General features: G+C 39.3%; 1 protein-coding gene across 1 annotated transcript; it reads right to left on the reverse strand.

The window, feature by feature from the left end:
• Positions 1-3492: 3492 nt before the first annotated feature.
• Positions 3493-9793, reverse strand: LOC139981373 (uncharacterized). The gene is made up of 2 exons (XM_071993722.1): positions 5966-9793; positions 3493-4984 (listed from the first exon to the last, which is right to left on the reverse strand). The coding sequence occupies exons 1-2, from the start codon at positions 7913-7915 to the stop codon at positions 4976-4978; spliced, it is 1959 nt and encodes a 652-aa protein (XP_071849823.1). The 5' UTR covers positions 7916-9793; the 3' UTR covers positions 3493-4975.
• Positions 9794-15287: the final 5494 nt, after the last annotated feature.

Here is a 15287-nt window from a genome sequence, read left to right on the forward strand (position 1 = left end):
TGGAAAACTTTTTCTTATTTATTTTGACAACATACTTGCATGATTTGCAGTGTTTTGAAGGTGTTAGGAATTCTGCCTTTGTACACTGCACTTACGGTTGGCCAATGAGTCCCTTTTCTGATTCAACTTTCCAATTTTCCGAGTGGGTTGACTGCAGGGATACATCCATGTTGAGAGCAGGTATACATACGTACTGCTTCACAATGTTTTAAATCCTCCATATGTAGTAGTAGTAATAATAATGATATTAAATATTACATGTTTCTGTGTGTGATGTATCAAAATATCAGTGTGACACATTTGAAGTTTTTATTTATTATTATTATAATTTTTTTTTATATAATTTTTATTTGTACTATACAGAGTTACTCTTGTTCAGCTGATAAAGGAATCACAAAAATTCCAAACTTGATATGAATTTGTTCATTGTCTCTCATTTTCTTTGAAGTTATTGTATGAGCAAAGTCCAATACGAATTCATACTAATATACCACAGGGCCAAGTTATGATTATAATTATTGCTGTCACGTCACTCCACTGATTCCCCCTCCTGACCCCTCCCCCTCCCCATGGGGAGACACGTGGGTGGGAAGGATGGATGATGGTAGAGTTGTTTTAGAACAATAATTCCACTCATGGTGTTCAACAAGAATTAATAACAAGACATCTAACTACGATGGGTGCACAGCGAAAAAATCATTTATAAGCCCATGGGAATTAATGATTTACTTCATTTTACATTGCCAAAATGATCCATTATATTAAAATTCCCTCCTTATTTCTCTCGTCACCTTGCCATTCCTTTTTTGTTATTATTTCTGTATCTATTTGATCCACTCATGGTAGGGGGGTGGGCTGTGACAGTTTTGGGGCACCCCTCCCCCGGCCTCCGTATGATACGCCCATGCCCGCCCCCGGTGTCCCAGTTTCATGCACAAATCTCCCGGTTTCATCAAATGCGTGATTCTCTGGTACCCTTTGAATGTACTCCCAAAATAATTCCCAAATTGCGGAACTAGTAGTTTAGTGTGTAGTAGACTAAAATAGTACATTACTACAATGTCAACGCTACTGTTAGCAATACTGCAATAATGTACCGTATGACAAGCACTTTTCATAGCGAGATGTACAATATTGTTATAGTCGCTGCTGATATCACGATACAAACGTTATTGCACCTAGCACCCTGTTCTATAAGTTATACATTGCTATTAAACTTTCGTTTGCAAAATGATTAACTCCCTATTTTCCCATGAAATCTCCCGATGTTTTCGGCATAATAAAAAAAAAACCTGTTAAATCTCCCTGTTTTCGTGACAAACAGGTTGACAGGTCTGTTTGAAGATTTGAGAAACTATACTACGCGTCGACGTTAGTTCGTCTTATGACTTGAATGTTTATAACGCTGAAAATTCTTTCAAATGCGCCACATATTGAAATGTACATTTAGTGCTTTGTATGTATGTATGTATGTATGTATGTATGTATGTATGTATGTATGTATGTATGTATGTATGTATGTATGTATATGTGATCTTCCCGCAAGCAGGAACTCGCGAAAGAAGCCACGGAGGCTCGGAGCCACGGAGGCTACTAGACTCGCAAGCTGACCGAAGCCAATCTCTCGGCACACATCCATTTAACGTCCATGTCGGGAAGTTGTTATTGAACAACACCCTTGCCAGATGACACACATTGCTGTCGGCGGGAATCGAACTCAATCCCTCTTTGCACGCTTTAACCTCACACCCTGCATATGCAAGGCTCTCTATAGTACATCACGGTTCAACTAAACTTTCACTGCCTCGATCGTTGCTTCTGATATGTAAAGAACAGATGAACCTAGTTCAAAGACCGAAAAACAAAGTTAAAGGTATATGCTGTATTGGCCCCAAATATGCTAGATATTCAAATATGGTCACCTTTGGTCAAAATTCTTAAACTGTTTGTATTACAACCTTCATGGAAATTTTCCTCACTGTAACATTCAGTCATCTTGCGTGATCCTTAAAAAAATGTCTGAGAACAATTTGGAGAATAAAGATCTCCAGGAATGAAAGCACATTTTGAAAACTTCTAGCAATTATAGCGTGCTATAATTGGGGCCTGTACAGACTACTTTTAAACACTTGAAAACATTGCCTGATGCGTTTTACTAGACAAGGGTTTCTTTTTTTTTTGTGTGTAGAGTGTACAAAGCCTCTATGTTTATCGGTACCGAGGTAGAGCAGAAAATGCTTGAACACGTGACCCCATTTTCATTTTACAATATGGAAACTTTTGAAAGTCATTATAGGTAATACTTTAACAAGGAAACTTATCTGGATATGAGTATACCGAAATGTCTTTAAATTGTCAAAAAAAAAAAAATACAACAAAAATTATACTCAAAATATTTGAGCTGACATTAGTAAAATGTTGTCACCTAAGTCAAATGGGGTCTGCCCGATATTCATAAGGTCCGCTATTCATAGGGTCATTTTTCATAATAGACAAAAAGGTTCGTTATTCATAATAGGAAGCTTTTTCACTATTATGAATATCGAACCCTTTAACCAATTATGAACAACGAACCTTTTTTCCCCATTATGAATAACGAACCTTATGAACAATGAACCTTTTTGCTCATTATGAATAGGAACCTTATGAACAATGAACCTTAGGATAATGACCCTCATGAACAATGAACCTTATGAATATAGAAACTTATGAATATCGGGCTGTCACCAGTCAAATATCGCAGGTGCAAATTTGACGGTAACCACATGTGGTGCTTGGTAGGAAAGACAAAATGGACACAATGAACTGTCTACTATTTCATATATTCATGTCTCAGATATAAATAAAAATGTGGAATAAACATTGTGCGTCTCAACGACGATGTGCGACAAAATAGTAGACCCTACAGTAACCCTCAATAACAATCATTTTAATATGCGGATCAAAAGAGCAGCAAAATTATAGGGGGAGCAGGTATATATGATTTTCCCTTTATACATCGACTGAGATTGTAAGCAAAACTATATAACTGAAGTGAACCTTCACTTGATGTAAGGTTAAGTATACTAGACTGTAAATCCATGGTATATTCAAACTGTTTTGATTGTTGAACTAAACTATACGTCTCACAATATCATCATCCTAGCTAGTGACCCTGCATTGACGGATGTTGTACCCCTGACCTGGGAAAGGGGGTGTTTACAGGCCAGGAAGGTATCCCCTCCCCTTGAGAATTCTTGATACGATTAAGAGTGCTGAGCTGCAACTAACTGGTGTTATGTATTGCAATATTTGAAGCCATTTATGCTGCCACGTTTGTAAAGAATGCAGATTCAGTCTTGTTTAACAAAGGGGGACTGTGGGACTCCCCCCCCCCCGTGGTCCCAGAAATGCCTTTATTTCTAACAACAAGACATGTTATTAATTATGAATTGCTGTAATATGGACATGAAACGAATCAAGAAATTACAACTCCTCATACCCAATAAAGAGTAAATTAAGAAAACTATTTTTATTATTATTATTATTTAAACATTTCCAAAGCGCACATATATATGTAAAAACATAAGCTATGGCGCTGTACAAACTTAAAAGAGTAAAGGTATAAAACTTAACGAAAATTAAGAAACCATGTTAATCACAAGAAAGAGGTAAAAATCTTAAAAACAGATAACCCTAAAAGACTAAACAAATCCAATAACGATGGAGATTTTTTTTTTTCCAAGACTACGGAGCCTATTGAGGTTACAATCCAGAGGTTACTGATTCGAATCCAGCTCTAGCCGGCGTTGAATTTAAAATTGCGTAATAAGAGTTCCAAACTTAAATTTTTCCCCTACAACATGGGGCCTATAGCATACCAAGCGTCATACCCAGTTATGGGACAAATATGCACATACTTATGTGGCTTTTTTTCTTAGTGACGCACTTGTTGTTCAGTTTGAACAGTGTGAAGATTCTGTTGCTGAGATAAAAGGTTCGAAATACAGTAGCTCATATGATACCGACACAATTAAGTTCAATGAAGCGTGATATGTTATTTTACTTCAGTGCATGAAAGTACCGTATACAGTGCGGCGGTACCCGTGAGAAATTATTGTCTAAAATGGTTGATATATGCCTTGCCAATAATTCATTTAGGCCTACAAATTGAACTGGGGCTATAAGGCTCTTCTAGCCACTTTTATGATACCATATGTTGAGGATAATTTGCAGCTAGACATATCGTTTTGAGAGTAATAAAAACCAACGAAAAGTAGTGTATAGCCCTATTACACACATAGGCTAATTAATGTAAGACACGAGTACTGAACAGTGGAGAGTGTATGGGATACAGGTTAACACAACAAGCCGCTGTAAAAAAACAAAAAAAAAACAAGTGGTACTTTGGCAAAACAACTTACACACATAATCACAAAATATGTGTTAGTTTCTGGTATAAGTGTTCACGGATGTTTAATTCTTAAACGTCTTTTTACGTTAGAAAATAACTTTCAGCATTTAACTTACAACACATCATAGTCAAGTCGCATATAATTGCAACTCCTGCTGACTCAGTTGAGAATCTCAATAAACTTGCAGCTGTTTGCATGCATGAGCAAGAAGAAACATTTCATAACGTTCGCAATTAACACTGCGATACAATATTACTTAGAGTGGGGAAAAGACCCGACTTGATTGTGTTGAAATTTCAAAAACGTTACATAATTTAAACAAAGACAAAATTTCAAAAATCCCTGGTATATGGTGGTCCATGAATACAGCAACAGGACTTGCATCATACACTGTGACAAAGAGGTTGATTTTGGAAGTAACTAACGTAACAAATGAAACGCCACAATCTTGTAACTCGGTCCATGAAAGCTGCAAATGGACGTTGAGACTCACTGTGCCGACTTCAACTCCTCGACATGGTTAATACGTACGATCACCGCGGAGGACATTGTTCCCCTGGCAACGGTTCTGAAGACGGGTTCTACATTTCCTGGTTAGTAAAGCAGAAACAGACAGATTTAATGACATCTCTCCGAAACGACTCGTTTGCAACCCTCTCCCCTCCCGATAAACAACAGCAGAGGCACAAAACCAAAGAACTAAAATGAAAGGTATCAAAAACTGAACCATCACTATTTGTCTATATGATATAGACTGTGATGAAAAGAAAAAAAAAAACTTTCGAAGGCTATAGTGGCATTATGTCATCTTAATATATAAGCAATGACGTACCCGCCCTAAATCTTCACGGGGCCCGTTTTGTTGTAAAATTACAAGTTTATTATCAATACTATAGCCGCCCTTCGCCGGCCTATGCCCCGTTTCAGCGGATGCATTGTGGGTAGCTATAGGTTGTTTTTTCGGTACTTGTCACCAGGGTCCCTTCGGCTCTGGGTCCCGAGGCGGCCGCACGGACCTATTTACTCAACTGCCTAGTATATAGGCCCATCTGCGATACGTGGAACCAACAACACGGAAACTCATGGTTTACCGTATGTATACTACGGGGCGGGGAGGGGGTGGAGGGAAGGGGAGGGGATTTATATGTGTAGCCTACCATTTGTGATTGGATACTTCAGCATCATAGTTGGACAATGCACATGTTTATATTTTCTTTCCCATAAAATGTAATAGACCTATATGCATTTTTTTTGTCACGGGAGGTGCATCATAATTGTTTGCAGCAAGTGGACGGGGTATAACGTTCTACAGTGCAACCCCTCGGAAGGAATTCATGCATAACCCTGTTCTATACCACGTACTCACCAAATGATGTCTGTAGACGAATTACAAATCTTTCAAACTGTCAAGTGCCTCAAAGAGATCATGTGTTTTGATTAAGAATCAATCGAGCCAGTCACAAAGAAGGGATTTAAAGTTTGATCAGTGGCAGACCATTTTGGTCTAAAACACATTTTGGAAGAATACAAATGGCCTTCAATTTCACAAATGATCACCAAAATGACTATACCTGTATGCAATATATCGTCATATGGCCAGAGTCGGTGCTGGTAATTAATCGGTCATCGTCACGATGCATCTCGACTATGGTTATGAATTTACTACGGTCATCGACAATCAGTGGTTGCCCGAGTGCCGTCCCGACGGTTTTTGTGAAAAGTGAATAACACTGGATGAAACATGACGTCTGTTTTTCCCCCTCTTGTTTAGACCAAAGAACATAGGCGATACCTTTACAACAAGCCACTCCAATCGGCTTGAAACCATACCGGGGAGGGATTAATCGTGAGATTATGTTCCCACTTGCGCTGACTAAAAGAACCATCTCTTCCCCGTCACATACTACCAGGCAGTCTCCATGAAACGCTATTGAAGTTGGAGGTCGGCCGTCCTCTTTCAGAGTGATCGATGATGCATACTCCATCTCATAGGTCAGCAGAGATATGATCCTATTCTTGTCGTTGCCAAATGCAATTCGTTTTTTCTTTCTATTGATCGTAGCACAGGATATTTTGGCTCCCGGCACGAGATGCTTCAGAACGCCAAAGTTTAGAACTTCATCTGTACGCTGAGCTATTTTCATTCGAAATACGGAGGATTCCCAACAAACCGCGGCTACTCCGTCATCTAACGCGGAAGCAAATGCCGGCGTTATTTCTGGATTCTGTCCGTTATCTTGCAACTTTCTCATATGGACGGGGTTTCCGTTAAGGTTGACCAAATCAATAGCCGCCTTCGTGGCTCCTTTACAGGAGGTGAACATGACATTTTGGTCACAAGCCGATGTCATTGCAGTCACGGTGTATTCTACTTCTGTTTGAAATCTCTGAAGACTCACTGCTGATATTTTACTCAGTCTTCTAATGGGATCGATTTTACCGAGTCCGCGGAGTGATCCATTATCCGACGGTTTGTACTCAAATGTTAACTCCTGCAGGCGCTCTCTATGAATCTGGATCGTTTGATTGAGGCCATCCCGTTTTTTCACTAGATCGTGGTTTTGATGCATTCTGATGTACCCACCTGGATCGCTGGTATTTCGATTAAATTGTTTCAAATATTCCGCGGCTTCTGTATGTGCCTTTTTAAGCTCATATGCAATCGTTTCAGTTCGTTGGACAATGTAATTTTTTCGACGAGAACAACGAGTGAGCAGTTTATGTTTATTGGCATTGATTAATTGTTTTTGGTCCATAACATGTTGATCAATGTCCCGCTTCATCTGTTCGGCTTGCGTGCGCGTTTCTTTGACACACTGGTTAGCATTTTCTTGTATTTCTTTATCGGCCTGTTCTATCAACGAGACGAGAATGGCTCTCTTTTGCAGAACGTGATCGTGAAGCTTCGTGGTTTCTCGGAGAAGTTCGTCGAAAGTCATTGGCGGTTTAGGTGACGTTGATGATAATGGATGTGTCAGTTCGACGTGATGACCAATATGAGATGCCTGAATACATAGGTCACAGACTCGTGTACCCAAGCAAGTCCTACAAAAGCCGTTTGCGACCTCCTCTATGTGTTCTCGGCAGTAAATTGTTGGTTCAGCTGTAGGACTATTCTGGATATTCCGTTTATGTGACTCTATCTTGTGGTTTTGTAAAACCGCCATTTTGGAATGTTGCTCGACGCAGTTTTGACAGATGTCCATTCGGCAATCCACGCAATGAGCTGTTCTTTGACAGTGTGACTTGCAGGATTCGCATCGCGGTGGCTCTAACGAAGAACTCATCTTGCGATGTCGAAGCAACCGTGTAGCTGGGATTGGTTTGAGATACGGAGTTTCGTCGTTGCCGGAATCCTTCTGATAGTGACATATTCGACATTCGTGTTCTGGAAATTGCTTGGTGAAATCGTCGTCACAGCTTCCGCAGAGGACGTGCTTACACCTCAACTGATGTGTCTCTTGTTTACTTTGGAAACAAAATTCACACGTCCTTGATACGGTATTGAGTTGCCCACTCATTTCGTCAGGACCATGAATCAAATTTTAGTTGAAATCGACAGCTATTTCAAACCGCTGAATGAATATATATGTTTAATGAAACTCCCAGGATGTTTGAAGTATGCCTTATTTAATTACCATACTACGAAAACTATACTATAAATGTGATGATCTCACGGCTTTAGTCTGCGTAATCTCCTCAAAAATGTCCCGGTTTAATCACCATAATAAAACATAAGCACCTCAACTTGTCGGTGTATCAAGTTCGACCCATGTAATCACTAAATCCTTTCATGAGAACTGTTCACGTATTTCAACGGGCATGTAATCACCTCATTCCAGAGTTGTATGCACATCAACATCTTCACGTGAAACACAACAGCAGTATGATTCAATTTGTAATGTTGCCAATATACATTAACGTATTCCAGGCATAATAGATTTAATAGACACCTTAGTCATGAAATTCGTTTGTCGCAAAGATTTGAAAGCTTCCTTGAATGAAAATATGATCACGTTTTCGTAGATTTAGAAACCACTGTCTGTTCTGGACTGGAGAACAATTGTATACCGCAATAAACTAAGTTCCTGGTTTGAAGGAAATTGCTTTTACATTAGTCTCAAACTACATTATTTGGTGTGGAAAACACATAGAACTGCATATAACAGTAATTGCAATAACAAATAGTGGCTGATTAAATTTGATACCATAAATTTCCGTCTTCAAGCAATAAAAACAGTATACTCGCGACGCCGAAACTTTTCCTGATGAAAATGCAAAGTTGCATACGCTGTCCGTATAGTTGCCTGAATGGCTAACGTGTATGTATAGTCTATAGATTAATTTTAAAGATTGAAGTCATACGCTGCAACGTTCAAAAGTCCACATCTGTCAATAAAATACATCACTTTGTCAGCCTCAGGATGGCATAAGACTGAAATTTACCAACGTTCCTTCCAGCCTGCGTAAAGAAGTAGCAGCTGCGTCAGTAAAACCATTGGAAAACCCTCAGTACCATCAGTCCATCTCTGTAGTACTTGGTTAGTTTGAAATCGACACCAGGCCACTTTCCTTCAGGGGCTAAAGTGGGGGGGGGGGGCCATGCGGGCCCAGAGCCTAAGAAAAAAAGCCGTTCCATACAGCATAGCTGTGACAGTTTTGGGGCGGCACTCCCCGGCCTCCGTAGATACGCCCCTGCCCCCGGTGTCCCAGTTTCATGCACAAATCTCCCGGTTTTATCAAATGCGTGATTCTCTGGTACCCTTTGAATGTACTCCCAACATAATTCCCAAATTGCGGAACTAGCAGTAGTTTGGTGTGAAATAGACTAAACTTGTACATTACTACAAAATCAACGCTACTGTCAGCGCGACAGTGTAGTATTATTACTCAGCGGTAACTTGTGATCGAGCTCAGTGCGTATGTACTGCAGTTTAGTGTCTATAGCTCAGTATAACTGAAATAATGTACCGTATGACAAGCACTTTTCATAGCCAGAGATATAATATTGTTGCACCAATCACAAGAAAAGGAAATGAAAGTTGGAAGAAGTGTAAATATGTTGGAAGCTTGCTGGGGACCGAAGAAGATATTAACCGAAGAATTGGTATAACCAACGGTGCTTTCAACACACTGTCCAGTATTATCAAAAGCAAAAACATAAGCCGGAACATTAAGCTTAGGATTTTTGAGCCTTTATCAAAGAGTTTTTTTTTTTGTACAATTGCGAACTGTGGGGCACAACGAAGGATCTTGGTCGCAAAATTGACACTTTTCAAAGGAGAATACTTCGTATTATTCTCAACATTAGATGTACCAATAACAATTGGTTATCAAACGATGAGCTCTACAATGAAACCAACCAAACACCTTGGTCATCCATAGTCGCACATAGAAGATTGAGATTTTTCGGTCATGTACAGTAGCAAGACTTCCGGAGGACGCTCTGTTAGTTGTGTGCTCCCAAGTCACGTGTTTGTTGTCATGCTTATTAACGTTGTAAATACACACGAGTTCGTTATACCATTCCCTCGTAGAAATGTTGTCTCTTATGTCGCTTCTAAAGCCATTAAAATCACCGCACTTTCAATACAACGATGGCAGATCCAACAGGTTATGGGCCCAGGCGTGATCCAGGAAGTCGATGGCAGAGACTTTGCTTCAACGGGGACGAAAATGAATACGAATTGTGGGAAACGAAATTTCTCGGACATCTACGTATGATGAAACTGAAAGATACCATACTAGGTCTAGACGTACCGCCCGAAGGTGAGGCTGGCAGTGGACAGCCTAACGTTAATGATGTCGTAGGTAAGAACGAAGAATGCTATGCTGAACTGATACAGTTTTTAGATGATAAAAGCCTGTCGTTGGTAATGAGAGATGCTGCCGATGATGGAAGGAAAGCCCTAAAGATACTGAGAGAACATTACTCGAACCAGGGAAAGCCCCGTATCATTACGCTGTATACTGAGCTAACATCTCTCAAGAAAGGACCAAACGAGAGCATTACTGATTACATAATTAGGGCAGAAAAAGCCATTACAGCCCTACGTAATGCAAAAGAGACCCTAAGTGATGGGTTATTGATAGCAATGATTTTAAAAGGATTGCCAGAGTCTTTCAAACCCTTTGCTATTCACATCACACAGAGCAATGATGAGATTACTTTTACCAAATTCAAAAGCAAATTGAGAAGTTTTGAGGAGACTGAGAAATTCCGAGTCGAGTCGCATGACAAATCTGACAACGTCATGAAGGCAGGAAGTACAGGTACAGTACCCACTGGAAGTAGAAGAATTAAAGGGAGACTTACATGTTATCAGTGTGGAAATGAGGGACATATTGCTAGATTGTGCCCGTATAAGCTTCAAACAAGTAACAAGTCTCAAACCAAATTGCCAAGATGGTGTAATTACCATAACAGTTCCACACACAGTGATGAAACTTGCAGAAGACATAACCGCAAGGACAAGGCAAAGCAAACAGCGGAACAGACCGAAACTAGAGAAGAAGATCACACATTCTCATTCAAGGCTGGCAACAATACAAGCAACATACGTCAAAGAGGAGGGCCAGGAACCTTAATGGTAGATTGTGGAGCTACATCACATATAATCACAGATCTATCAAAATTTGTTTCTTTTGACAATACATTCCATCCAGAAAACCACTACATGGAGCTAGCTGATGGGACAAGAGAAAATAATGTAGCGCTAAAACGTGGAAACGCTCAAGTTACCTTGCTAAGTACAGAAGGCAAGAATGTGGAATCTATGCTGGAAGCGGCACTGTATATCCCTTCCTACCCACAGGACATGTTTTCTGTTAAAGCTGCCACCAACAATGGAGCCACAGTGACCTTCAAGCAAGGATGCAACATACTTACCCACAAAGATGGTACTACGTTCAACATTAAAGAACAAGGAAGATTGTACTACCTGAACGTTGTGGACGAAGAAATAGTAGGTGACAGAGTTAACGCTGTACATGATGTTCATACATGGCATGAAATTTTAGGACACTGTAATTTTGAAGATATTCTTAAATTACAAGATGTAGTCAAAGGTATGAAAATTAAAGGTGAAGTTGATAAGTCAACATTTGATTGTGACACATGCACTCAAGGAAAATTTGTAAACAGTAGGAGTAGAAAACTAGATGCTAAGGCCACCACACCCCTAGAGTTGGTTCACACAGACCTAGCAGGACCTATTAACCCTGTAGCTAAGGATGGGTTCAAATATGCAGCAACATTCACCGATGATTATTCAGGAGCCATATTTGTTTATTTCATTAGAAACAAGGGTGACACTGCATTAGCATTGGAAAAGTTTTTGGCAGATTGTGCACCTTATGGCAAAGTAAAGTGTATCAGGTCTGACAATGGTTCAGAATTCACAGGGAATGCTTTTGAGTCAGTACTAAGGAAAATGGGCATAAGGCATGAAACCTCTTCACCGTACTCTCCCCACCAAAATGGTACCGCTGAAAGGCAGTGGAGAACTCTTTTTGAAATGGGGAGGTGTCTATTGATAGACAAGGGTTTGCCCAAGTTCTTGTGGACATACGCAGTCCAAACAGCTGCCCATATTAGAAACAGATGTTTCAACAACCGCATTAAGCAAACCCCTTATCACATGTTAACAGGGAACCAACCTGATCTATCCAAAATGGGGATATTTGGATCAGAGTGTTATGCGTATAAGCACGACCCAAAGAAACTAGATTCTAGGTGTGAGAAAGGAATTTTTGTTGGGTATGACAAGAACAGTCCTGCATACCTAGTGTATCATGCAAACAGTGGAAAGGTGTCTAAAAACAGGCTGGTCAAGTTCTGTAAGAAAAGAGGTATTGAGAAACAAACCCAAACTGATGTATTGGATGATGAAGTTGAGTTGTTTCCTCAACAATACACATGTGGGGAGTCTAGTGGTGATGCTCATGTTCCTGAAAACAATAATGGAAGTAAGACAAATGTGTCTCAAAGAGAAATAACAAGAGAAAGTTTAAAGGAAAGTGGTTCAGAGGAAAACCACAGTGAAAGAAGTAAGGGTGATGTAAGTCAAGGACGTTACTACCCCAAGAGGGAGAGAAAATCTCCCAAATACTTAGATGAGTATGTATCACATGTTGAAGATGGAGATTCTATTATGACTGGTATTGATTACTGTTATAAAGTATGTGGAATTCCCCAAACGTACAAGGAAGCAGTAAATTCACCTTATATATCAATATGGAAAAATGCCATGGAAGAAGAGCTAAATTCATTAAGGGAGAATGATACATTTGAGATAACAACTTTACCTGAAGGTAAACATCCAGTAGGGGGAAAATGGGTGTATGCAATTAAAGAGGATTTTGAAGGTACAAGGAGATTTAAGGCAAGATATGTCGCCAAGGGTTACAATCAGGTGAAGGGGATAGATTACAAAGAAACATTTGCCCCGACAGCTAATATCACATCAATTAGGATTTTAATGCAACTGGTAGTGCAAAATGATCTGATTGTTCATCAGATTGATGTCAAAACTGCTTACCTGCATGCTCCTATTGCTGAAGAAATCTATTTAGAGCAACCAGAAGGCTTTGAAGTTTTATCAGACACAGGAGAAAAGTTGGTTTATAAGTTAAAGAAATCACTCTATGGGTTGAAACAGTCAGAAATTGGAATAAAGTATTACATGAGTACCTTGTTGAAAATGATTTTGTTCAAAATTCATCAGATCATTGTGTCTACAAGAAGCAGATTAAAAATGACATGATCATAGTCATTATTTGGGTTGATGATCTGATTTTGGCAGCTAGTGACACACACTTGCTAAATCAGTTCAAGGAAGTTATGCAGAAGAAATTTAGAATGAAAGATTTGGGTAAGATATCATATTTTCTTGGAATCCATTTTGAGCAAAACGAGGGAGAAATCAAGATGAGCCAGGACAAATATATCAGCAAAATGCTAGAAAGATTTGGAATGGTAAACTGTAAGCCCAGATCCATTCCATGTGAACAGAAATTGGAATATAACAGTAGTGAAGCTGTTGATCCAAAGAATTACCGTGAAATAGTTGGTAGTTTGATTTATGCCATGACATGCACTAGACCAGACCTAAGTTGGGTGGTAAGTAGATTGTCACAGCATTTGTCAGAACCTAAAGCAGAGAACATGAATACTGCCAAACATGTTCTTAGGTATCTAAAAGGTACAATTGATCACAAATTATGCTTCAAGAAATCAAGTCAACCCTTAAGGTTACTTGCTTACAGTGATTCAGATTGGGCATCTTCAGTGGAGGACAGAAGAAGTACAACTGGTTATTGTTTTAGTTTGACCGGGGATGGTCCACTCGTTTCATGGAAATCTAAGAAGCAACCAACAGTTGCATTATCCACTTGTGAGGCTGAATACATGGCATTGGCAGCTACAACACAACAAAGTTTGTACTTAACTCAGTTGTTGAATGGTATGGACAAGAAAATTTATCACTGTACTAATATTTTTGAAGATAACCAGGGTGCTATTTCATTGAGTAAAGATCCTGTTCACCGACAAAGATCAAAACACATTGATGTCAAGTACCATTTTATTCGTACAATGGTCAATGAGGATAAGGTTAACATTACATATTGCCCAACAGAGGATATGGTTGCAGATATTTTTACAAAACCAGCAACAAAATCAAAGATCAACAAGTTCAAGCGATTCCTGTTTGGTAACTGATGTATTTAACATTTGAACACTCTGAACACAAGAAGTTACAATATGCATATTGCTTAAAAGTAATTTTCATACAAGATGTTTATTATTATGAGAGCAAGTGGGGGTGTTAGTTGTGTGCTCCCAAGTCACGTGTTTGTTGTCATGCTTATTAACGTTGTAAATACACACGAGTTCGTTACACCATTCCCTCGTAGAAATGTTGTCTCTTATGTCGCTTCTAAAGCCATTAAAATCACCGCACTTTCAATACAACGATGGCAGATCCAACACGCTCCAGCAAAGGTTGCTTAAGAGAAGCACTGAGACATACTGCTAAACCGGTAGGAAGGCCCGTGACTACCTTGCTTGGTAAAAATAAAGTCGCAATTTAAGGACGTTAATATTAACAATTTCGAGGAAGCAATAAACCTTGCGCAAGATCGTGATACGTGGCGGAGGTTAATCACTGAGCATGTCGGATAGACGAGACTCAACTTACTACTACTAGCACCCTGTTCTATAATTTGTACATTGCTATAAACTTTCGTTTGCAAAATGCTTAACTCCCTATTTTCCCCTGAATCTCCCGATGTTTTCGGCATAAAAAACCCGTTAAATCTCCCTGTTTTCGTGACAAACAGGTTGACAGGTCTGTTTGAAGATTTGAGAAACTATAGGCCTACTACAGCGTCGGCATTACTTCGTCTTATGACTTGAATGTTTATAACGCTGAAAATTCTTTCTAATGCGCCAAATATTGAAATGTATATTTAGTGCTTTAACTCTATCCCTCTTTGCACGCTTTAACCTCACACCCTGCATATGCAAGGCTCTCTATAGTACATAACAGTTCAACTAAACTTTAACTGCTTCGATAGTTCTTCTGATATGTAAAGAACAAATGGACCTAGTTCAAAGACCGAAAAACAAAGTTAAAGGTATTCTGTATTGGCCCCAAATATGCTAGATATTCAAATATGGTCACCTTTGGTCAAAATTCTTAAACTGTTTGTATTACAACCTTCATGGAAATTTTCCTCACTGGGACATCTTGCGTGTTCCTTAAAAATTGTCTGAGAACAATTTGGAGAGTAAAGACCTCCAGGACTGAAAGTACATTTTGAAAACTTCTAGCAAATAATTATAGCGTGCTATAAATTGGGGCCTATACAGACTACTTTTTAACACTTGAA

This window comes from Apostichopus japonicus, chromosome 15 (genome assembly GCF_037975245.1).
Source record: "Apostichopus japonicus isolate 1M-3 chromosome 15, ASM3797524v1, whole genome shotgun sequence".
Lineage (NCBI taxonomy): Eukaryota > Metazoa > Echinodermata > Holothuroidea > Aspidochirotida > Stichopodidae > Apostichopus > Apostichopus japonicus.

Coding starts and splice junctions, on each gene's coding strand:
- LOC139981373 (XM_071993722.1), bottom strand. CDS start 7,915: ATGAGTGGGCAACTCAATACCGTATCAAGGACGTGTGAATTTTGTTTC.